This window comes from Clinocottus analis, unplaced genomic scaffold (assembly GCF_023055335.1).
Source record: "Clinocottus analis isolate CAN_PGR_092001 unplaced genomic scaffold, fCliAna1.0.p SCAF_15, whole genome shotgun sequence".
NCBI lineage: Eukaryota > Metazoa > Chordata > Actinopteri > Perciformes > Cottidae > Clinocottus > Clinocottus analis.
The window spans coordinates 16031570-16055685 of record NW_027175876.1 but is presented as its reverse complement, the minus strand read 5'-3'; the positions used below and the strand labels follow the sequence as shown (position 1 = coordinate 16055685).

Here is a 24116-nt window from a genome sequence, read left to right as displayed (position 1 = left end):
TACAAGTACCTCAAACTTCTATGAAGTACAGGTGTATTCTTTAAAACTGTAATTAAATGCTGCAGGTCTTGTGTATGCTTAATGTGTAAATATGTAGTTGTGGACAGTTCTTCTGGATCACAGTTCATCTGTTTAGTTTGTTTAATGTTTCACCCGAAGACATCGGCCATGAGTTAGATGTCTGGATCTCTGTTATATAAAACATTATATAACACATTCATATTCAATAGTTGAATTCTATCCAATAATTGGGCTTTCAAAAAAGAACAATAAGTGTATCTATGTTTTTTGTTTTTTTTTTTCTTTTCATTTTTACTTTATTTAGCTTTAACTTACTTTGTCATGTTTTAACTCACTCTGTCTTGTTTTATCGCACTTCGGCTCAATAGCACTGTTCTCGACCAGGCGAGCCGGCGACCCGCAGGCGAGGGCCCGCTCACAGCTGCTCGCAGCATTAATATTATACATATAATTCCTAATTATATGAATCATTTGTCATATTCATTTAATGTGCAGTACCGTTGTTAATTCTGTACACATGACATCTATTGCTTCTGTCCATCCAGGGAGTCTTCTCTTTTTTTCCTCGTGAAAGGGTTTTCTTCTGATTTTTCTTGAGTTTTTCCTGACCTGATGTGAGGTCAGGGGTCGTATGTTTACAGTGTACAGCTCAGATTCTAAAGCCCTCCGAGGCAACTTTGCAATTTGGGTTTTTCGAAAATGAACTGAATTGAAGCGTTCTAAAAGACACGTTGCTGCTGAATTTGTTAAATTTAACTTTGTGATGCTGATCATTGCACTGTGCCTTTCATAATGTGACAGCGTCTCCTCTGACGGTCAGCGTATTGCATCACTTCCGGTTCCACTGTGTGTGTTAGATGATAACGTAGTTGTCTCAGCTCCAGCTTAACCAAGCTAATTGTGATATTTTCCAGTAGGCTACAAGTGGCTGATTATCCATTGCACATATTGCATATCTAAACACTCGATTCTCTTTTTCTTTAGCAACTCGCTGCTTAAATCCAACTGTCCTATTTCTCACTTTGTTTGTTGTGCTAACGCTAGCTACCTTACTGGCTTAGCTGTTAGCGATGTCTTCCTCCTCTCCTGCTCAGCGTGTTGAATGTTTAGCTATTTGCCTGCCTTCTTTGACGATAATGATAAATGTAAGAAATGTAGTTTATTTGCTAGGTTGGAGGCAGGTATCGGTGGGTTAGATGCACGGCTCCGCACCATCGAAGCACAGACGTTAGCTACATTAGCCAGCCTCCCACCCCCATAGTCGGTGCGGACCACCGAGCTGTAGCTCCCGTTGGTGGTAGCTGTTCCCCGGCAGCCCCCGAGCAGCCGAGGGCCTGGGTGACTGTTCGGAGGAAGCAGAAGTCGGGATATAAGCAGTCCTCTGGACACTCCCAGCCTATTCAAGTTTCTAACCGGTTCTCCTCACTTAATGGCACTGAGAATCCAACCACAATTAGCGACACTGAGAAACCAACTTTAATTATCGGCAGTTCCATCATTAGAAACGTGAAGACGGTGACGCCAGTCAAATGTATTTCTGGGGCCTGGGCGGGCAACATCGAGTCCTACTTGAAACTGTTGGCTAAAGATAAACGTAAATACAATCAGATTGTGGTTCACGTCGGCGGTAATGACTCCCGACTTCGCCACTCGGAGGTCACTAAAATCGATGTGGAATCAGTGTGTGCCTACGCCAAAACAATCTCGGTCCACGTAATTTTCTCTGGCCCTCTCCCCAAACACGGCGACTGACGAGATGTGTAGCCGCATGTCAGCACTCCACCGTTGGTTGTCACGCTGGTGTCCAGCAAACAATGTGGGCTTCATAGATAACTGGCGGTCTTTCCGGGGAAACCCAGGTCTGATCAGGAGTGACGGCATTCATCCCACGTTGGATGGAGCGGATCTCCTTTCTGCTAATATGACCAAGCTTATTGGTCGACTTTGTCTATGACAGACCAGGCAGAGTTTTAGTCTTAAACACCTCTCTGCATTTTCTTTAGAGCAGTTGCCCACCTTTAACTCTATAGAGACTGTCTGTCCCGCGGTCACTTAAATTAATTAAATCAAAAGTAATGAAAAGAGAAGTTATAGAAAATAACCTATTGCAACAGTGCAACACGATAGGATAATTAAATGTGGACTCCTAAATATTAGATCTTTATCTCGTAAAGCTGTATTAGTAAAGGAATTAATATCAGACAATCATATTGAGTTGTGCTGTCTCACTGAAACCTGGCTGAGGCATGATGAATATGTTAGTCTAAATGAATCTACTCCTTCAAATCATACTAATATTCAGATTCCTCGAGGCACTGGCCGGGGAGGTGGAGTAGCTGCCATTTTTGACTCGGGGCTGTTAATGGGTCCTAAACCTAGAATGAATTACAATTCATTTGAAAGCCTTGTTCTTAGTCTCTCACATCCAACCTGGAAAACAGTACAGCCGATTCTGTTTGTTGGAGTGTACCGGGCGCCAGGTGTGCTGGAGATCAAGATGGACTGTAAGAAACTCTTGGTCACCGTGACTGAGAAGCTGCTGAAAAAGGGTCCAGTGCGTCACCAACTGGTGAGAAGCATGCAGTGCCTTGACCCAAGACGCATTGCCTTGTCCAAGAGCTGTGCGTGCCTCAAATGAGTTGAATATTGCACACACTTGTTGAGGCCTAACATGTAGAGGAGTCAGTGTGCGATGACATCCTCCGAGAATTCAGTGAGTTTTGTGACTCAGCTGCTCTTCAGGCCAACTTTAGGGAGTTTGACCCCAAGATAAACAGAGTGGATACCCTCCTGTATGAGACAATGGGTTCTAAACCATCATTTTCTAAGGTGTGGGATGTGGTGAAGGTACTACTTGTCCTGTCTCATGGACAGGCCAGTGTTGAGCGGGGGTTCTCAATCAACAGAGAAATGATTGTAGAGAACCAGAAGGAGAAGTCCCTGGTGGCTCAGAGGCTCATTGTCGACCATGTAAGGTCTGTTGGGGGCCTAAACAAAGTAGAAATAACCAAAGAGCTGTTGCTTTCAGCTGCAAGAGCCAGACAGAAGTACTATGGGTACTTGGACGAATAGAAGAGAAAAAAGGAGAGGCAAGGCATGGACCTGAAGAGGAAGGCCACCACAGATGAGCTGGATGATTTAAAAAAGAAGAGGGCAAGAACGGAGGCTGACATTAGCGCACTTCAAAAGTCAGCTGATGAATATGCTGAGAAAGCAGAAGCTACCAGCAAACTGATTTTCATCACCAAATTTTACAGCTTCCGCCGAATTGCAAAAGAGAAGGTATCTCTGCTGGAGATTGAAAAGCAAATCGATGTGAAGCTTGAAGAAATGAGACGCTAAGCTGGCAAGTTCCTCCGTGGACAGTTAAGCACAAATTTCTTCTTTCATTACAACACGTTCAGGTTGCCACCAGATATTCTCCCTCACGAGCCTCTCAAGGGGACAGGTCTGTGTGAGTGTGTTTGTGTGTGTCAAACACAAAAAGAACGCATTTGTTATGTGAATGTTGTTTTAGAAACCTGTTCAATTGTTTTTAAGTTTAAAGAGTTAGTTGCCAACTCAACGTTTTGTAAAAATTTGCACTAAAAGTGAATGCAATGTGTGCACAAGCTGGAAGCTACTGAATGCTTGTCAACCAGAGGATATAAATGTTCATTCTCTAAATCAAACTATTGTCTCTCATTCATTTGTGTCATTTATGCTATACTGTATGCTTTGTAATTCCCATTGTTAGTTGGTATACTAAATTTTCTCAATTTTTCATGAGTATATACCGAGATTTCACGAAATGTTTGGTCATGAAATTTGGTTTAAAGTCATGGTCCCTGCATGGCATTGTTTTGCTGTGTTTTATGCTGCTCTTCCTAAGAAATGACCATTATATCCTGAAGGAGACACAATTTCAGTTCAAAACGGCGTGTCTTGTGATTATTGTATGGTGCCTTATTGTTCGATGTGGGACTACTGGTTCAGAATATGGGTTCATCAGCTCAACAAGACAGGCTTGTACTTCAACTTGTCCAGCTTCTCAAATAATGCATCTAACTTACTTCGGTTTCACTCGGCGTATGAGCGTTAGGACTGTTCTCATGTGTTTCTGTTGATACTTCGGGTTGTGGGCACGTTTCCATTGACACATTTTCGTCAATAATCTCCTTTTGCTTTTTCGCCCAGCGAAAATCAATGTCTTTCACTTGTGCAAAAGGAACTGTGAATGGAAACTTAGGAGGAAGCCATGAACATGGCAACTCCGTCAGGCGATGTCTGCCTTTACTCTGTGATTCATTTCCAGGTAAAGTAAAACACTCCAGACACTCGTCCTGGAGCCGGAGCTGTGCAACTACGGATCATAGTATGAACCCAGACACGGGGCGCTTGACGTTCCGACATTTCTGGTATTTCCACAACAAGTATAACGCAGAAATAGTTGTTAATGTCCCATGGTCGATAGCGGAAATAGAAACTGTTTAACAGGAACGTGACCGGGCTCTGTGATGGTAACCAGGGGTAACGAGACTCAAGCCGCGCCGCCTTTCCTCCGCAACTGGTTGCGAAAAAGCGAAAAGCGAGTTAACCACATAACGTGTCGAGCGAGTAAAATCAGGCGAAAAAGCGTGACGCTTTTGGTGTGAATACGGCATGAGCCTGCAGACTTCAGTACGCCTTGAAACTTTCCTGTGTGTGAAAACTTGTCTTCAGTACGCAAAATCCATCGCCTCCACTGGCAGCAGGCTAACCAGGTGGACCCCAAGATGGCGCGATTGAAATGATGACGTCACGTGAATACGCCCTATAGGCCTAGACTGCTGGGGGCATCTTAGGATACACTGAGCTCCTCCTCATCTCATCTTCTTTCTCTTCCTTTTCTCATCTCCCTTCTTCTCTTTCTTCTCTCCTTCTGGATAAATTCTTGTCTTTCAATGCACATTACTAACTCTACTCCTTTCCGGGAGCCTTTGTGCTTCCTTGCCTCAAGTTTCCATGGATTGTGGCTGTCTGGAGCTGGACCTGCCCCCCACCCTTTCACCCCCTACCTCCCACCATGGATGTGAGGTCCTGGGACAGTGATGTTATGTGTACAGATTGTAACGCTTGTATTTGTGATTTTGGGCTATACAAAATAAACTGAATTGAATAGACGTAGTCGATGAGAATGTACCTCCAACGTGGTGTGGTGTGTGTGTGTGTGTGTGTGTGTGTGTGTGTGTGTTCAAGGAAGATAGCACTCAATAAAAGAAACATGCCACATGACTGGAGTCATGTGATCTCTGGTGCGGGAGTGGGATAGGAGACGGGCAGCTGAATTCTGGATGTATTGTAGTTTGTTGATGGTTTAGGTGGAATATCCAGACAGGATGCTGCTGCAGTGGTCCAGTCGAGAGGTGATGAAGGCGAGGATGAGCGTTTCAGCGGGCAAACAGCAGAGGGAGGGGCAGAGACGGCCGATGTTTTCAAGATGAAAGGTGTATTTTTTTTTTGTAATGTTCTTGACGTGGCGTTCAAAGATGTCGGGCAGGACCAGAGTCCAGATATAGTCACGACCCATGGAAACCTGTGAGGCGAGAAAGCTCAGCGATTCCAGGGAAGAAACAGAGTTATTGAACATGAATTCATAAAAGGGGAGAGAGAGGAGCTCAGTGTATCCTAATGCCGCGTTCACATCAAACGCAACGTGAATTATTCGCGCGAGTAGATTACATACAAAGTCAATGCACATAGGATAGGACGCAAAGATGTGAATTTGCGCGAGTTGAAAACATTTTTAACTCTACAAACATGAAAATGACATCATCGTGATCAGTTGCCTTTTCTTGCTGTTCATAATTCTATTTTGGTGATTGGACTTGTTTTTGCAGCACGTCAAGCAGCCGTTTTAATAATAATGGTGTCAGTTTTAATAACCGCCTCATAACAGCTTTACAATCATTTGACCCGTTTACATTTACACTATTAGACGTCTTTTAAAAGGCTGTGCCGTCAATTTCTGTGTTATTTGGCCGTTTGATAGTCGAGAGCAAAAGCTAGTGTTTACTAATTATTAATTTATATAAATGAGAATTGAATATAATGAATAATCTTTCTCCAAACATTAAAAAAGATTAAATTAAATGAATTAAACTATATTTCTAAATTCCTAGAATTATACGAATCATCACAAATTAACACTAGCTTTGTTTTCTGCAGAATCTGAACGTCCATGTCGGCTCATAAGATCTTGATGGAATGATTCTAAAGGAAGAACATGAACATTAAAGTGACAGAAGCTGAGACGGGTCACAGTTCATCACTCACTGACACCATGTGATCCAAACTGGATTCCTCACTAATATCTCTCACCATGGCTTCATGTTGCAGCTTTTTTAATTAGTAAGCCGTAGTGATGACGGTGATGAAAGTATCTCTCTGAATGCTGCTTAGAGTTGACTTTCAGGTCATTTATGTTGGATATGAGCTGCTCTACACAATTATCTTGTTAATAATTTTGTAGTGGCTAGCACTGACGCCTCACAGCAAGAGGGTCTGCGGTTCGGATCCCGGGCGGGCCGGGGTTCGGATACTGGTCTGGTAGATTCTTCTGTGTGGAGTTTGCGTGTTCTCCCCGTGGCAGCGTGGGTTCTCGCCGGGTTCTCCGGCTTCCTCCAACAGTCCGAAGACATGCTGCACAGGTTAATTGGACTCTAAATTGCCCGTAAGTGTGTATGTGGTGTGAATGGTTGTCTGTCTCTATGTCTGCCCTGTGATGAACTGGAGACTTGTCCAGGGTGAACTCTGCCTTCGCCCCTTGACAGCTGGGATCGGCTCCAGCGCCCCGCGACCCTAGTGAGGATAAGCGGTTCAGATAATGGATGGATGGATCTTGTTAATTGTGATGAATGCTACATACTAGTAATCAATAATATGTACACTACCGTTCAAAAGTTTGGGGTCACTTAAAAATGTCATTATTTTTCAAAGAAAAGCAGTTTTTCTCAATGAAGATAACATGAAATGAATCATAAATACACTCTATACATTGTAAGGTGGTAAAAGACTATTCCAGGTGGAATCGTCTGGTTTTTAATAAAATACCTACATCAGTGTATAGAGGCCCGTTTCCAGCAGCATCACTCTGAGTTCTGATGGTACATTGTGTTTGATCATCGCCTTAGAAGACTAATGGATGAGTAGAAAACCCTTGAAAACCTTCGTGCGGTGATGTCACACAGCTGAAAACATCTCTGCTGGTGAGAGAAGCGATAACACTGTTCTCCCTTTGAGCTGGTTGAGTATCTGGAGCATCACACGTGTGGGTTCATTATACTCACAAAATGGCCAGAAAAAGAGAAGTTTCACGTGAAACTCACCAGTCTGTTCTTGTTCTTAGAAATGAAGGATATTCCATGAGAGAACTTGAGAAGAAACTGAAAATGTGTCTGGGTGACCCCAAACCTTTGAACGTTAGTGTATGTGCCAAAAAATTATAAAACATACTCAACACTGGTGCCACTGACGGGCATCGCCTCACATCATCTGTCAAAGTTCTTTCTGACCTGGAGCACGGTGTGTCCCACGATGCCGGGACAGAAAGAACTCCGGCCAGGTGATGGGAGTGAGGCTTCCTCTGAGTCAGACATTCGTTAATGATGCATGACTTACAACGTGTGCTTCCATTGTGGTGTTACGTCAGCTGCTTCTTCAAGAAGTCAGGCATTAAACTGGATTAAAACCAAATTTACAAGAAGAAACTCTGACTCTCGTAGGAGTTCTGAGATGTCTGGAACACAGCATGAGATCTGTGGCTGGATTATAAAACGTTGTTCCACGATATACAATATGTCAGTAAATACCCCAGTGGTGAATTTAGAAGCCTAATTACCAATTTTGGAAATCACTTCAGTGAACCTCACTGCAATCATGTTTCTCGTGAGCAGCTTGCTGCTTTTAAATCTGAAACAAGCCATGCAGGTATCAATTTATGAAGCTAAGCTTCCCAAAAGGAGAAAATTATTCATACACTTTTACTAAACCCAAGCTTGTGGGGTTTTTGAAGCTTTGCTGTACTAAACAAATCCTTTAAAAGCTCCTGCAGGTGTCTTTTGTGCAACGACAACAAAGAAAAGAAGACAGAAAAACTAAGCCACGTCTTCCTGTTTAATACAAATGTTAGTTTATGTGAGTTTGGCCATTTTTAAACAGTCAATTACTTCCTCTTCCTCTGCAGAAACACTGGTATCTTGTTAACATTAGACTTAACAGCAAGAGCAAAACAATCTGAGAGGATGTAGCGGTGTCCAGAGGAAAGCAAAGCTCAACCAAGTTGGACTGAGCCTTCACTCCATCCCTGGTTCATTTGGAAATACAAGGTCCAGGGAAGATATGTCATAGTTCTCAAACTGCACTCATGTGGTGTCTCCCTAATGTGCTACATCGAACATGTATCTGGGTTCAGCACTAAACGCAGTCCAGAAAGTATATTCAAGTGTTTTCTTTATTGTGTGTTTGAGTTTCAGCGATAATATCCGTTTAGGGCTCAAACCTGTGCTCAAAATTTCAATTTGAAGATAATGAGCAATCTCAGAGTCCTGCTTCTTCACCCCCCTTCGCTCACCATCGTATTGATATCTTCACATTTGTCTAAATGAATCCCATTTGGCAAGTTCAGTCACACTCGCAGACCACTCTGCTCCCCATCGGGCTTCTCCTCCCTGTGACTCCGTCCCGAGGAAGCCGCCTGCTCATCTCAGCTGTTTCAGGCTGCGAAACACATGCCGACTCGTGGATCCGTCCCGCTGCTCCCAGCGGACTGGCTCCCCATTTACATTCGGCCCCATCATTAGTCCAGCTTTACTCCACTTTGTCAGGTTGAGAGATGGTAATGAATGCATTTACAGTGTTGCACATGTTTGTGTTTATTTGTGTGTACCCACAGAGGAAAATACAACCCCGCCTTACAAATGTAAAGTTTGTAATCTGCTTTAGACATCGGGGTGAGCTAGTCAGATAAACTCTGCAGTATAAGTTACTTTCAATGAGTCAGTAGTATTCACATTTATTCAGGACTGTCTGTTTGTACGAATGCGTTGGGTGATGTTCAGAGCTGACGATCAACACACACACACACACACACACACACACACACACACACACACACACTCACACCCAAACATTTCCTCTCATGTGTTCCACGGCTATTATTTTAAAACATCCCGTCTGCTCAACGGTGGCCTCGGCGTCTCCCCCTCGACCTTCCACCTGTACCTCTGTGTCCCTCAGTGCTCATTACCAGTCAGTCGGCTCCCATATGGTGGTTCCAGTTCTGACCCTCCAATCTGTTCCTACATGTCATGAGCCACCAGACATGAAGACTTGCCATGTTCTGGTAGACAGATAGTTAGATGGTGAGCTCATGGGGATGACCTCCCTGATCACCAGTTATACAATGATGACTTTCACCCCTTCCTTGTCTGCGTGACGAGCATCACTATGAGAACTAAGCCACTCCATTCAGTGAGACAAGCTTTTGGAAACAGTCAAACAAAAGGGCTGTGAAGCCCACCATCACGCACCAGTTACCACCGTTTTGGTTAACTGATAACGTACTCGTCTCATCTCCAGCTAAACCAAGCTAATTGTGGGATATTCTTCAGGACAAGCGGCTGATTACCAGTACATCTTTGACCTTTAAACACTCGACTCTCTTCTTCTTTTAGAGACTTATCGCTTAATTCCAATAGTCTTATTATTACATCGTTTGTTCTGCCGGGGAGGGGGGGGGGGGGGGGGGTAGTTTGATGATTTTATAAAGTGTAAAGAAGGTCATGTGAGACATTTTTACATGTAATATATGTAAAATATTATTTTATTCATATGTAATTAACAATTAATTCACATGCAGTTATTTGACCTTGCCCAGAACACCTCAGAAATCAATTATCTAATGATATAGTTTCTCTTGATGGCATTGCACCACTGTGAGGTATCTCGGCGTTATCTTTGACCAGGATTTGTTCTTTAACTCCCACGTTAAACAAATATCAAGTACTGCCTTTTTTTTAACCTACGTAACATTTAAAAAATTAGGCATATCTTGTCTCAAAGCCATGCAGAAAAATGGATTCACACATTTGTTACTTGTAGATTAGATTACTGTAACTCCTCGGGCCGGTTTTTCAAAAGCTTTAATCTGGATTAAACTGATTCAGATTTGGAAATCTCTTTTTCTCTTATCCAGAATCACGTAATCCATTTTATTTCTATACTGGTTTTTCAAAGAAATGTGGGATTGGATTACTCTGATCCGGATTACCAAATCTGGATTACCTGTGGTCTAAATGGGACTATCACAATGTAGTTACGTAAAGAACAACGGATAGAATAGTGTGAGGTCACTCCAATAGGCTTTATTTGAACAGAAAATAGGACTGATCGGAACAGCAAACAAACAATATAAACATCTCTCTCCATTGTCTATTTCTTGGAAACAGGCAGTCTGAGATCTACAACAAATAAATACATACTTTACTCACAAATACATTATGGACGTTTCAAACAGGTTTCAAACAAAGATTTATAGAATTGTACCGGCAAGAATAAGCTGTTCCTATGCTCGATGGATTTGTACTTCTACCCTTTCAGTCTCTTTTTCTTAAAGTACCTTATAGGCGTCATCTTTCTTTGGGTGCTTTGAGCCCCTCTCTGGGGCTCCTGTGGGAACTCGGCCTTCTAGCTCCACCTGTGACTGATCTTCTCCCTCGATTACAGGGCTGAGATCAAGAATAAATTCAAGTGAAATTGATGAATAAATATAAATACTGTAAAATGCATGATATAAATGTTGTATTATTTAACTAACCACTTTTAGTTACCTTGTTTTATTACTGATAGCCACCATGAGTCCACCCTCCTGCTGGGATCAGTTTAATCCTGATTTTTGGGATCAACATGATCCCAATCCTACCATAAAGTTTTGAAAAACCCAAACTCAAGGTTTGATCCGGACTCTGAAGACATCCACATGGTAATTTTTAATCCTAGTCATAGCGCCACCTAGAGCAAACAGGAAGTTACGTTTTCTACTTGTATACCCTCCTCCTCACCTGCAGGTCTCGCTGTTGGACTGGGGAGATGTGATGAGGAAAAGGAAGCAAGATCTCCGTGCTGAATCTCAGTTGAATGGAACATTCCCTGGTAACCTGTAAACATAAAGCAGAAAGAATGTCATTGACACCGTGCTACACAAAAGCCATACAAATAGCACTCAAATATATAGTTTGTAAAGTAAATCTATGAAACACAACATACCTGCTGATGAAGAATCCTCCTTTTGGGTGCACAAGACTGCTCTGAATCCGCAGAATAGCGCCTCTGTAATGACAAAGGCCGCGTTTCCCAGATTCGTTAAGAAGCTCTTAAGCTCTACGAGCGTCTTAGAAGCGTTCTTAAATGCGCTGTGAAAGAAGGACGTGTTTCCCAGAGTCATTCTTAGCTTAAGACGATCTTTCACTAAGAAGAACATGTAAGATCAGTCTGACCCAGTCTGAACAGCCTTCTTAGAGACCAAACGCTCACTGCAGCCAAATACTAAAACCATGCGTCATGATGATTGTGCGCCCACAGCCGCGGAACACTGACGCAAGAAAAATCATAGCATAAGAAGAAAAATAACGATCGAAAAATATGTGTTCCTGCAGCTACGTAAATAAAATGAATAATCATTACTATTACTGAGGGCTGGGCGGTATGGCCCAAAATTCATATCACGGTAGTTTGTAATATTCTGACTGTTTTATTTTATCACCGTCAGCCAATCACATGACTGCGTGGTCAATTAGCCGTGATAGGCTGTAATAAGTGGAGGTCACATCTTTAACATTGCACAGTTTAATGTTGAAAGCGCAGCGGGATACTTATGTGTCAGGGTTCAAACTCCAGTCATGGTTCCAACTTTAGTTGTGTATTTAACTTCATAACAACAATTTATAACCCACAACTAACGCTCTTCAACAGGGTTAAACACCACAAGACAACACTTTCACCCTGAAGGCCCGCCACTGGTATATATAAACAAGAACTATGGAAATTAATTGAATATAAATTAAATTTTGGAAACATCATATGCATATAACTGGTAAACATTCAACTCTTTATAAATCACATCTCTTTAAACAAACCTCCAGAAGCAGCCACACGACGAAACTCTGGTCGCAAGAACTCCTGCAGATCCATTTCCACATTGCGCCTTGGAGGGAAATCCACCACCACAACCTACAAATACACAATAGATGTTCAGTAAGTTATTTTCTCCAAATGCCAAATCCAACCTAAAAACGTACAGTAACGTACAGTAACGTACAGTTTAGTATCGAAAGGTACCGTAAGTATCGGTTCTCGTGAGACCCCTATTGCAGTCAGACTGCTGCTTGGAGCCATCAGGACCACAACACCTGGAGCATGCAGCACGTCAGCATTCAGCACCTCGGTCCGCAAGAGCTTGGCACAGGCCTTAGGAGAAGACATGACACCAACGGAAAGCTCTGCTGGCACTTCCGCAAAGCCATGGGCAAAGCTTTGCAGGTGGGAGTCTCCTACTAGCAAAACAAACTAACACGAAAGGGAATTTTTAGTATTGGCAAACAAATACTCCTACATAAATCCACTACTTTCATGATAATACCTTCTTGTTTGGAGACTCATCAGGAATGACCAACTTGTGTTGCTTCCTGGTGAAGATGGAAATTGGCCATGGGATCACTCGATGACAACGTCCTGTTCCAAGAGCTATTATGGAGTGGCATGGAAAATAAAACAAACATTATGAACATAATACAACATAATCCATTTTGACATAAAGATTGTAGACATTCCACAGTCATGCTAAAAAAACGTGCACATAGGACAGCAATTAAGGAAAGCAGATGGCTTACCCAAAGAAACAGGACGAGGAGGTTGAAGAGTTATTGGCACAAGTTTGAAGTCAAGCAGCCTCTTCTTTGCAGCCGTAGACCGAAGATTTGGAGCATTGATTGTTATTACTCACTATGGCATTAAGAGACATCTTTAACAGTATTTCATGACAGATGATTTTACAGTGTAAATGAATGGCTTCTCATATTTCTCACAAAGGAACAGTGGACATGTGCACAGACACGCATTGAAACACACAAACTGAAACACACACACACACACACACACACACACTGAAACACGTTTACACACACGTTCACATACACACACAACCCGCGCGGTTAAAACGTGAACCATAGAAAGCTTTCATCCCGGTATCACCGAGGCTATAGGACGCGAGTGAGCTCCTACTATTCGCCAGACGTGTTCCCGGGCTCACGGCAAACTAACGTGACCAAACTCCGTGCTTACCCACGTCGTCACCGGCCGAACAACAAGCCGACCCACCGGGAATCTGTCCGGTTACACCGAGTATCCAGTACGTTCATGTCAAACAAAAAACCGTGAGCTCAGACCGGAAGAAGGCCTGTGATTGGTCGACAAGTCATAAACAAAGCCTCTGATTGGTCCACAGACTCACGAGGCGCGTTGTAACGGGACTACTGGAACAATGTAACGAGATTAACGGCGCATTGTAAATAGATTACCTTCGTATTGTAACGATATTACCGCCGCGTTGTAACAGGATTACCTGCACATTGTAACGGGATTACCGCCGCGTTGTAACAGGATTACCTGCGCATTGTAACGGGATTACCGGCACTACAGTTTAAGGTTAACCGATCAATAGCTAGAGTCTATAGCTAGCATTAGCAGCTAGCGATCTGTATAAAGTGCTACTGTCTTAGTAATATATGAATAAAGGATAAACTGTTTAGCTACAGTTGCAGTACAACTGTGTTTCGAGCAAGAAACAAATCAAATGAACAAAGTCTAGTTAAAATTAAGTAAACCTACCGGAGACGCAAAGAAGCTCCTGGTTAGCGGATCTCATCATGGCTCTGCGTCGGCAAACTGACGTACGAGATCTCGCGAGAAAAATTCAGACATTACCTGAAATCTCGCGAGATTACGTTGCTAAGTGGCTTTGATCCAAAGTCGATATAAAGAAGGACTATATTTGAAGTAGACTGTTTTTGTTTTTAGACTCCAACCTTTAGAAGTTTGGACCTTTAGAAGATTGGACTCTACTACAGACTTTTCGTCACTTTTCTTTTTCACAATTTCTTTTTAAAAGTTTTAGTTATGGCTGGTGTGTATCTCAGAAGTCTGCTGGAGAAGTTAAGCAACATGGATAAATGCAAAAGAGGATTTAAGATGTCTGAAAGTGAAGTAGGAACAATGTTAGAGCATCTTCAACTTGTGGAGATTGAACTTCAAACATTGAATGTCGAAAAACATCTATTCGAGAACATTTGTTTGAAAATGAAAGAGAATAGTCTATGGTTTTTTGGCAGGAGGATGCAGGAAAGACAAATTGAATTAGAAAAAATGAAAATGAAGTTTCAGGAATCTCAAACAGAGACAGGTTTCTTCAGAAATATTTTCCGCAATATCGGCGCAACCAGAGACGCTGCTGGCCCAGATGCCGAAGACTTCTCTGAGAAGGACGGCGCAGACGTTGTGGCTGGTGTGTATCTCAGAAGTCTGCTGGAGAAGTTAAGAGAAATGGATGAATGCAAAAGAGGATTTAAGATTTCTGAAAATGAAGTAGGAACAATGTCAGAGCATTTTCAACAAGTGGAGATGGAACTACAAAGGTTGAATGTCGAAAAACATTTATTCGAGGACATTTGTTTGAATATGAAAAAGAAGAGTCTTGGCATTTTCGGCAGGAGGATGCAGGAAAGACAAATTGAATTAGAAAAAATGAAAAGGAAGTTCCAGGAACCTCAAACAGAGACAAGTTTTTTACGAAATATTTTCTGGAATATCGGCGCCAGAGACGCTGCTGACTTGGACGACCTCTCTGAAGGTGAGGACTCCTCCAGCATCTTTCCCGCTTCCGCCATTGACCAATTGGTATGCAAAGAGGGGGACAGCGCAAAAGATGCACAGGCTGCTGACTTTGATGACTTGGACAACTTCTTTGATGGTGTGAACTCCTCAAGCACCTTCCTCACTTCCATCACCGACCAATCGGTATGGACAGAGTGGGACAGCACAGACGACGGACAAGCTGCTGACGCTGATGACTTGGACAACCTCTCTGAGGGTGAGGACTCCTCCAGCATCTTTCCCACTTCCGCCACCGACGAATGGATACACACAGAGTGTGACAGTGCAGACGATTCACAAGCCGCCGACGCTGATGACTTGGACAATCTCCCTGAGGGTGAGGACTCCTCTAGCATCTTTCCCACTTCCGCCACCAACAAATGGATACGCACAGAGTGTGACGGTGCAGACGACGCACAAGCCGCCGAGGCTGATGACTTGGACGACCTCCATGAGGGTGAGGACTCCTCCAGCATCTTCCTCACTTCCGCCACCGACCAACGGGTATTCACAGAGGGGGACGGCGCAAAAGATGCACCAGCTGCTGACGCTGATGACTTGGACGACTTCTCTGAGGGTGAGGACTCCTCCAGCATCTTCCCCACTTCCGCCATCGACCAATCGGTATGCACAGAGTGGCACAGTGCAGACGACATACGAGCTGACTCTGGTGACTTGGACGACTTCTTTGAGAGTGAGGACTCCTTCTCCTCTTCTGCCACCAACCAATTGATATGCACAGAGTGGGACGGCGCAGGTGACGCACAAGCTGCCGACGCTGATGACTTGGACGACCTCCCTGACGGTGAGGACTCCTCCAGGATCCTTGCCACTTCCGCCACTGACCCACGGAGATGCACTGAGGAGGACGGCACAGACGACGTACAAGCCTTACACGGTGCTTACTCCGGGTGGTTCACGTTCGGATTCCCCGACGGCCAAATGAGCTTCTTCTACGACCCAGCTGCCGGCAAAGATGGCAAAGACACGGCGCTGCCTGATGATCAAGTTTCCCACAACAAAAATGAGTAGTCCCAATCCTTTTGGGTTTTTCCTGGTGATCAGGTTTCCCACAAAAAAATGTGTTTTCCCCAATCCTTTTGGGTTTTTCCTGTTGATCAGGTTTCCCACAAAAAAAATGTGTTTTCCCCAATCCTTTTGGGTTTTTCCTGGTGATCAGGTTTCCCACAAAAAAATGTGTTTTCCCAAATCCTTTTGGGTTTTTCCTGGTGATCAGGTTTCCCACAAAAAAATGTGTTTTCCCAAATCCTTTTGGGTTTTTCCTGGTGATCAGGTTTCCCACAAAAAAAAGTGTTTTCCCCAATCCTTTTGGGTTTTTCCTGGTGATCAGGTTTCCCACAAAAAAAAGTGTTTTCCCCAATCCGGTCGGGTTCTCCTGGTTCTCCTAACCACTGAGCCATAGTCGCCCCTGGGTTTCTTCCTGGTAACCAGGTTACCCTAAAATAATAATAATAAATAATCTTTTTTCATTACATTACATTTAGCTGACGCTTTTATCAAAAAAGCAATTTTGTTTTTGCTCTATACTCCGTAGAAACAGCAACGAGAAGCAGATGCTAACCACTGAGCTACAGGCGCCCCTGATCTCCTGGTGATCAGGTTTCCCATGAAGATACATATTAAAACATTTAATTAATGTTAAATGTTAAAAGTACAATATACTAATACTTTATTCGTATTAAAAATGTATCTTAATAAAAATCAATTAGTTTCATCAGCAAAGATATTCAAACACATGCAGACGACTAAAACATTAGTTTTCCCTCAGAATTGCGGTGCAGTAGAAGTAGTATGAAAGTAAAAAACCAAAGTACAAGTACCTCAAACTTCTACTTCTATGAAGTACAGGTGTATCCTTTAAAACTGTAATTAAATGCTGCAGGTCTTGTGTATGCTTAATGTGTAAATATGTAGTTGTTGTGGACAGTTCTTCTGGATCAAAGTTCATCTGTTTAGTTTGTTTAATGTTTCACTCGAAGACATCGGCCATGAGTTAGACGTCTGTATCTCTGTTATATAAAACAACATTATATAACACATTCATATTCAACAGTTGGATTCAATACAATAAATTGGCTTTCAAAAAGAAACAATAAATGTATGTTTTTCATTTTGACTTTATTTAGCTTTAACTCACTCTGTCATGTTTTATCGCACTTTGGCTCGATAGCGCCGTTCTCGGCCGGGCGAGCCGGCGACCGGCAGGCGTCACCGACGTGCTGTGGAGCGAGGGCCCGCTCACAGCATTAATATTATATATAATAATTCCTTATTATATGAATCATTTGTCATATTCATTTAATGTGCAGTACCGTTGTAATTCTGTACACATGACATCTATTGCTTCTGTCCATCCAGGGAGTCTTCTCTTTTTTCCTCGTGGAAGGTTTTCTTCTGTTTTTTCTTGAGTTTTTTTCTGATCTGATGTGAGGTCAGGGGTCGTATGTTTACAGTGTACGGCTCAGATTCTAAAGCCCTCCAAAGCAAATTTGTAATTTGGGTTTTCCAAAATGAACTGAAATAAATTGAAGCGTTGTAAAAGACACGTTGTTGCTATATTTGTTAAATTTAACTTTGTGATGCTGATCCCAAATCAAATTTAATTCCCCCCACTGTATTGGAGCTGCAGCAGAAATCTCTGATGGATATCTTAGAACAAATCAAACTAAAAGGATGCAGCGAGACTGCAACAGGAGGAAGTAAAACATGGTTTATATAACTAACATTCAGTGGAAACCTGGAGGTACAACTGTGCTTATTGGTTTCATATCTTATCATGTATTGTTGCCTCCCTGGTTTAGGTTCAATAATATTAATCAGCTTGACTATCTTTTGCCCACCTACACAGTGGATTGTGATTATTGGGTCAGCCTTACGACAGCTGCAACTATTCAGGATCTAATCGCTCCAGGGCACTGCGGCAGGATGTTTAATATGCTGTGACAGTGGAGAAGCACCTGGGCCAGTACACACACACTCATATACACACACACACACACACACACACACACACACGCACACACACACACTGATACTGTATATACAGTATATTCACCTCTCCTCACTGTGATTCCTAAAGTTTAGGCTCATTTCCTCGCCCTTACTAAAACAGCCATTAGTAAACATGGCCGCCCCTGAGTGCGGCCTCGGCCTCTCTCAGCCAATCACCGGCCCCCGCCGCTCACTGCTCCCCTCGTGCAGGCGTCAGCCTCTGCAGAGCCACCGAGGCTGATTCCCATTAGAACAAACCTATTTGGCTTGCATTACAAACCCATTCAATCAGGCAGCCGGGCTCTGCTTTTTCGTTTAAGCCCGGAGGCTGAGAGTGTATCCAGCCGCCGCCGTTCAATAAGTGAATGGGTTATTGCAGCTGAGTCTCCGTATCAAGCTCATTTTCTCCTGGGCTTAGAGGGGGGAAGAAAAAAAAAGACAAACATGTTTTTTTGTGCAATTGTTGTGCAGCGATTTGTGTTTATACGCCATGTTAGAAGAAGATGAACTGCCGCGCGCTCGCTCATGGAAAATGCAACAGTCACGGCTGAGCGAGGGTGATTTGCATGTTTGATGGCAGACAGGTGTGGAGCACCAGTCGTTCAGTCTGCCGGGCCGCGGTGCCAGAATGACCTCTGCTGGCTCCGGGAGCGCGAGGCTCGTCATTGCGACGACCCGAGCTGTAGCTCGTACGGAGCAGACGGCGTGACGGCCCAGCTGGGGATTGATGGAGCCGGAGTGACGAGCTGTAATAGTGACAGACTCAGTGTCACGAGCTCATCGCTGATTATGAGAACGTGTGATCAGCCTGCAGGAAGCTGCGTGCTCTCAGGCCAATCGGAGTCTGCTTTTAAACTCTCTTTATGCTCCTTCTGTGTCCTTTTCTTTCATTTTACTTCATAACCTGCTGCACTGATTCTGGATGAAATCACTCAAATCAAAGAGGTCTTCTCTATGCAGCTGCTGGAACCAAGAGGAATAAAAGCTAGTCGGTGAATGGTTATATTCTTTATACTATACTATTGTATCATACCACTTTATTATGGGAGGAATGCCAAATGCCATTCACTTCCATTTAGATTGAAGTTGTGAAAGGGCAGCGTGTTGCTCAATTAAATGATGCTACTGGACAGAAGGAGTCTGAACGTTCAGTTGCATCTATAAGCATTTAGTTATCATGTTATTGTTACATGGAGTTGTCTTTATGTTTGTTGCTCCACATAATGGATAATTAATATTTACATCCACTGCAACGTAAAACTGTTGAGTAGATGACTGAATAACCACACATCTTACCAGACACTTAATAGAATACTGTTTGGTTGTGATTTTATCTTTTCAATGACATTCCATACCATACGACATAGTTTAAATTCTATAACACTACGTCAATAATGGTGTAAATGACTAAATAATAAACTCATTAGCATAATCTCACTCTTGAGTGAATACTGTTAACTCAGAAAGACACGTATGTCTTCATAGATGATCGTAATATCCACATTTACAATGACTGGATGTTAAGTTTAATATATGTTTCGGCTCCTATCAAGTTATTTTGTTCAAGTTGCGTTTTAGTGGTGCGTCATAATTCAATGAATCAAATCCTGGGCTTGTGTTATTTTAATGCGCCGAGGCTTCACCTGCCAGGACTCGGAGCTAGGAGACATCCAATAAACCAGATGGGTGTTTCAAAAAGTTTCATGTAACCAGGCAACTCAATGAAAAGCAGATTGTTATTTGCTCCGTGTGGCTCGAGGCAAAAGGTTTGTGGAATCCAGTATTGAGTTTGCATTGTGTTATTAGAGAGGAGGCACCTTTACCTGCAACACTGATATACCGCAGTTTAAAAAAGAACCAAAACTGTTTCTTTTTCATAATCTTGATAAACAAATGTGTCACTTATGGATTAATTTTTCTGCACTTGATCCGTATCACTTAATGCATCCTAACCATCTGCAACGCGGGTTGAGTTGTTATGAAGTCAAAACGCGGCACATCTGATTTGAGCACTCAGACAGCCTCAACAATTATCTGCCACCATCACTTACCATCAGATCCTGTTTTACAGCTGCTGCAGTCACCTTCACAGCAACAGAAGCCCTTTCCCCGACTCTCAGATCTCAACCCCGCTTCCCTTTCCATCTGGGCGAGCAGGCCGGGCTGGGGGCCGGCCTGTGGGCGGTGCGGGGGCCCCCTGGGAGCGGAGCCGCCGCTGAGATGCTCATTGCTTCATTGGGATTCTCACTGGATCCAATCACACTGTCAAGCTTGGATAGGAGGCCTGTCTCCCTAGGTAGTGGAAACAGCACACACACACACACACACACACACACACACACACACACACACACACACACACACACACACACACACACACACACACTCAGAGTTTTGAACATCACTCACAGATGGAGACGGAGACATCCGGGATGAGTGTCTGTTGATGCTCCTGACTGCAGAGCACCAGTACAGCAGCGTTCTGCTCCTCTCCTGTATTTTGATGCCCGATCTCATCGGGGAAACCAACCTATACTTGAATTTTCAAAATTGTGTTCCATTTCAGTGATAATCCATTCAAAGTTATGGTAATATTCTCTAATGTCAGTCAAATTAACAACTAGTGGATGCACTTTGCCAAATTGCTGAAAATGACAGTCGACTTGGGTCCTTTGTCACACCAAACGTGCACTATTGTAATGCATGCATTACAATATGCATTACAATAACACCTTGGAGTCTGGAAGTGTGAGCTGAGCTGCCAGACCTGCTCCCTAGATGGCACTGTGTCCACTAGGTGAGGACGCCGCCCGGCTGTTTATCATGCAGCTGTGACAGCCTGCAAAAGCTTTTGGCAGTGGAACTGAAGATTTAGAGCCCAGATTAACGCATTCATATCTTGGCAGTTAATTAGAGCTGCGGAGCTAACTGAAAAGCTCTGGCCGCTGAGTGATGGAGAGCAAGAATAAGAGAAGCTGTGCTCCCTGCAGGCGGACACAAAAGTGAATTAAGTGCACATATATACACCTGACTAGCTGCAAATGTAGCACTGTGTGCACCTACTGTGACATATGAATATGAATGCAACCACCATAACATGTCTTTCTCTCTCTCACACACACACAAACACACACACACACAGGTTTGTGTTTGAGCTCTACTAATGTTTGTATGTGCGCGCCCTTCAATATGCTGGTTAAGGTCAGCGGGCTCATATTTTACCTGTCACGACTGATCAGCATCACCTTCACAGCTGCTGTGCTCCGGTCCTTGGAGGATACAACATCACTCCTGAATCTTTACCAGGACAAAAAGAAGAAGCCTCATCTCTCCACTCTCTAGAGGAGGAGGCATACAATGCTTCAGCGGCTGACATCCTCAGTGCTCAAGGTTTTTACAGCCTGCTGCCTCCGTGTGAACGAAAACCGGTCTCATCCGTAATCGCCGACAGAGGCTGATGCATGGCTGTTATAAAGCTGCTGTTTATTTGAACGGGGGAAAAAAAAACATGCCATAAAGCGTTTATGTGGAATTAACCAGTTCATTAGTTGAAGTAAAATTTCATGACGGGTCAACTGTCGGCCTTTAAATGGCGGAAGGGGAGCTGAGCTGCTCCCTGGCTGCTGTTTCTAGAGAGGCTCTACAAGGGGAGGCCCAGCTAATGTAGGCAAATACACAGCGAAATCCATTTGCAAAAGCCATTAGCAAATGTAAATTGTTTTTCTGTCAATTAAGATATGAATTATCCAGCCGACATCAGCAGGATTGATGTAATCTACTTCTGCTAATTTGACTAAAAGGAAAAGTAGTTGCTACACATAAAATCCAATCAATAAACTTTGTCAGCCAACAACTGTGTAAGCGAATGGGTTGTGAATATCAAACGGGAGCGTTTCCTCCGCTGGCACCCTGCTGGAGTCAGTCTGGAAGAGAGGGATGGCTGGGAAACAGCAGCTCACTGTTTCAGGTCTGGTTTGGGGACTTGTATTCATTATGATCATATTATTATTATTTGTTATGTGGGGAAATATTTAGATTTATGCTGCAATTACCTTCCCTGGTGCTGGTATTGTTCCTCTGTTCTCTTGACGATGTTGTCGTGTTCAGTGTTTCATAGAATTTGCTTTTCCATTTTAATCTCTGCCCTTTGCACCGTGGAAAAAAAGCCCTTTTATATTCCCCCGATGTCTCTCTGGATTTTGAGATGTTCTGGTCGTGTGAACCGCTTCCTTTCTTAACGTTTGATCTAACAATTAGACCCATATTCATCTCGCGTGATGTTGTGAATGAAATGCATCGCTGACAGATGCTCCTCATCATAAATCAGCTGTGACAGTTGAGCTATAAAGGCAGCGAGGTTCTGGTGCACAGAGCTCTGCAGCTCCAGGCTCCATTTACAAAAGACCAGATACATACTGAGTGATCTCAAAAAGAGCCGTCAGCTCAGAAGGGAAGCGGAGACGGAGCGGCTTCATGCCGTACGACTGGAAAACATCTTCAAGGAGCACTTGACATCAGTCACCATTTCAGTATTTGATCAAAACTGAGTGAAGACCTGAATCTGACTCTGAATCTGTTTCACCATTTAAGAATATTGTAAGTAAATAATTGCAGTGAAAACCGGCTGTTAGATGTGCAGCGACAACAAAACAGAGTTTACCACATTGACTGCCCTCTGCCGCAGAACCAGAGCTAACTTCACAGCTAACGTTGAAACATGAAAGAAAAGTGCATCAAGTCAAATGAAAGTTCAGCTAAAGCTTTTTACATTTTTCACCATCTCTATAATATCTTTAATGATGAACTGACGACTTGGTGTCGTTCATTAATCCACAAATAAAAGGAGGCAGCAGCTAAATTACAATGATGGAGAAGAAAAACAGATAGATTCATCTCCACTTAAGACTAGAATGAATGCTTTTGGCTGGTTAAACCTTTAAATCACATATTTGATGTTTTACTTTGTAAAGTATTTAATATAGATTCTATTATAAATATGAATATGTTTATTATCCAAGGGAACTTTCACATCTTTGTGTGGTGTAGACTTTCAACCTTTTGGTCTCCGATCCGAAAGATGGCCGCCGTGAAACCTCTCCAGAGGGACGACGGAGGCGGTCTCGGTTCGGATCCCACTGATCTGTGGTTTGGTGCATTTTCTCGTGTAACAAGGAGCAATTACAAATAGCTCTGGCGGCCGACCGGCAAGACAACAAAATGCTCTGCAGCAGCAGATGGGAGAGGAGGAGGCCAAATGTCAGTTGGAAAAACCTCACACACATTTGGACACTTTTCAATTATCTTCTAAGAGGATAAGAGAGAGAGCAACACCACCTGAAGAGCTCCAGACGGCGGCAGCAGTTCACAAACACGCTGCTGGCAGGCGTGCCGTAATAATGTCACAAATAAACAACATAAACGGTTCAATCAATGTTCTTCACTCATTCACAATATGATAGAAGGACTGACGACACATCGACGTCATCTATAAACCACTGAAGGTGTGAGGACACGCAGCACGCGTCAGTGATAGTTAGAGGGGAAATAATTTGGGGGTTTGCGTCAGCCCGTTGGGGTTTATGAGCCTTTGTTCTGCTAACAGCTGTCTGCTGAGAGGAACTGAGACAGTGGACGTTTCTGCAGAGCTGCAGGAACAGCAGGCCCGTCTTCCTCTGCAGGAGCGAGCCCCTTCACATCATGTTAAGATGTGTTAACACACACACACACTGACTGCCTCATTGGGCCGTGTGTGCACTGCAGTATAGGATGAAGAATGGATGGAATACCAATGCTCGCTAAAATGAATGTTGTTTTCTTACACATTAACTTTTTTTTATTGTGTTGACTTACACAGAACAAATTTCCACACATTTGCGGTGAAGAAAATGAATGACTGTTGAAATGTGAGTCTGGCAACGAGTGAACCAAGCAGTCCCTCTGTGGAACAAATCCCCGCCGGCCTTCTTGTTCTCATTGCCTATGGCAGGATGAATGAGTTCATATGCAGTCATTGTGCCAGCTAGATATACTCACACACGCCGCTCTGATATCCCACATCAATGGGCTATTGCAAGTTAATGACCAGCTCTGTGAAGGCCCATTTGAACAAAATATGGACAGTGTAAAAAGGGGCTGGGGGA

The 24116-nt window shown here is 43.3% G+C and overlaps 2 protein-coding genes, 1 long non-coding RNA gene and 1 pseudogene across 5 annotated transcripts; 2 read left to right on the top strand and 2 right to left on the bottom strand.

The window, feature by feature from the left end:
- The first annotated feature begins 1123 nt into the window (after nt 1-1123).
- LOC137785978 (uncharacterized) lies at nt 1124-3093 on the top strand (annotated as a pseudogene).
- A 7313-nt stretch (nt 3094-10406) lies between these two features.
- On the bottom strand, nt 10407-11369 carry LOC137786025 (uncharacterized). Its single transcript, XR_011077545.1, has 3 exons — nt 11305-11369; nt 10869-11195; nt 10407-10766 (listed from the first exon to the last, which is right to left on the bottom strand). It is a non-coding gene; the product is annotated as an uncharacterized lncRNA (long non-coding RNA).
- Nucleotides 11370-11751: 382 nt separating this feature from the next.
- Nucleotides 11752-13960, bottom strand: LOC137785977 (uncharacterized). The gene is made up of 5 exons (XM_068577555.1): nt 13924-13960; nt 12927-13034; nt 12677-12780; nt 12346-12603; nt 11752-12267 (listed from the first exon to the last, which is right to left on the bottom strand). Exons 1-5 carry the CDS (start codon nt 13958-13960, stop codon nt 12154-12156), a joined length of 621 nt encoding a protein of 206 aa, XP_068433656.1. The 3' UTR covers nt 11752-12153.
- A 147-nt stretch (nt 13961-14107) lies between these two features.
- LOC137785720 (uncharacterized) lies at nt 14108-17062 on the top strand. Of its 3 annotated transcripts, XR_011077529.1 has the most exons (4): nt 14108-15988; nt 16513-16636; nt 16754-16835; nt 16965-17062. XR_011077529.1 is itself a non-coding variant. In XM_068577175.1 (2 exons), the coding sequence occupies exons 1-2, from the start codon at nt 14212-14214 to the stop codon at nt 16578-16580; spliced, it is 1845 nt and encodes a 614-aa protein (XP_068433276.1). In that variant the 5' UTR covers nt 14108-14211; the 3' UTR covers nt 16581-16958. The 3 variants fall into 3 exon arrangements, 1 of the variants encoding a protein (XP_068433276.1); XR_011077530.1 differs by lacking the exon at nt 16965-17062 and having other exon boundaries at nt 14108-16408; nt 16520-16958; XM_068577175.1 differs by lacking the exon at nt 16965-17062 and having other exon boundaries at nt 16513-16958.
- The last annotated feature ends 7054 nt before the right edge of the window (nt 17063-24116 follow it).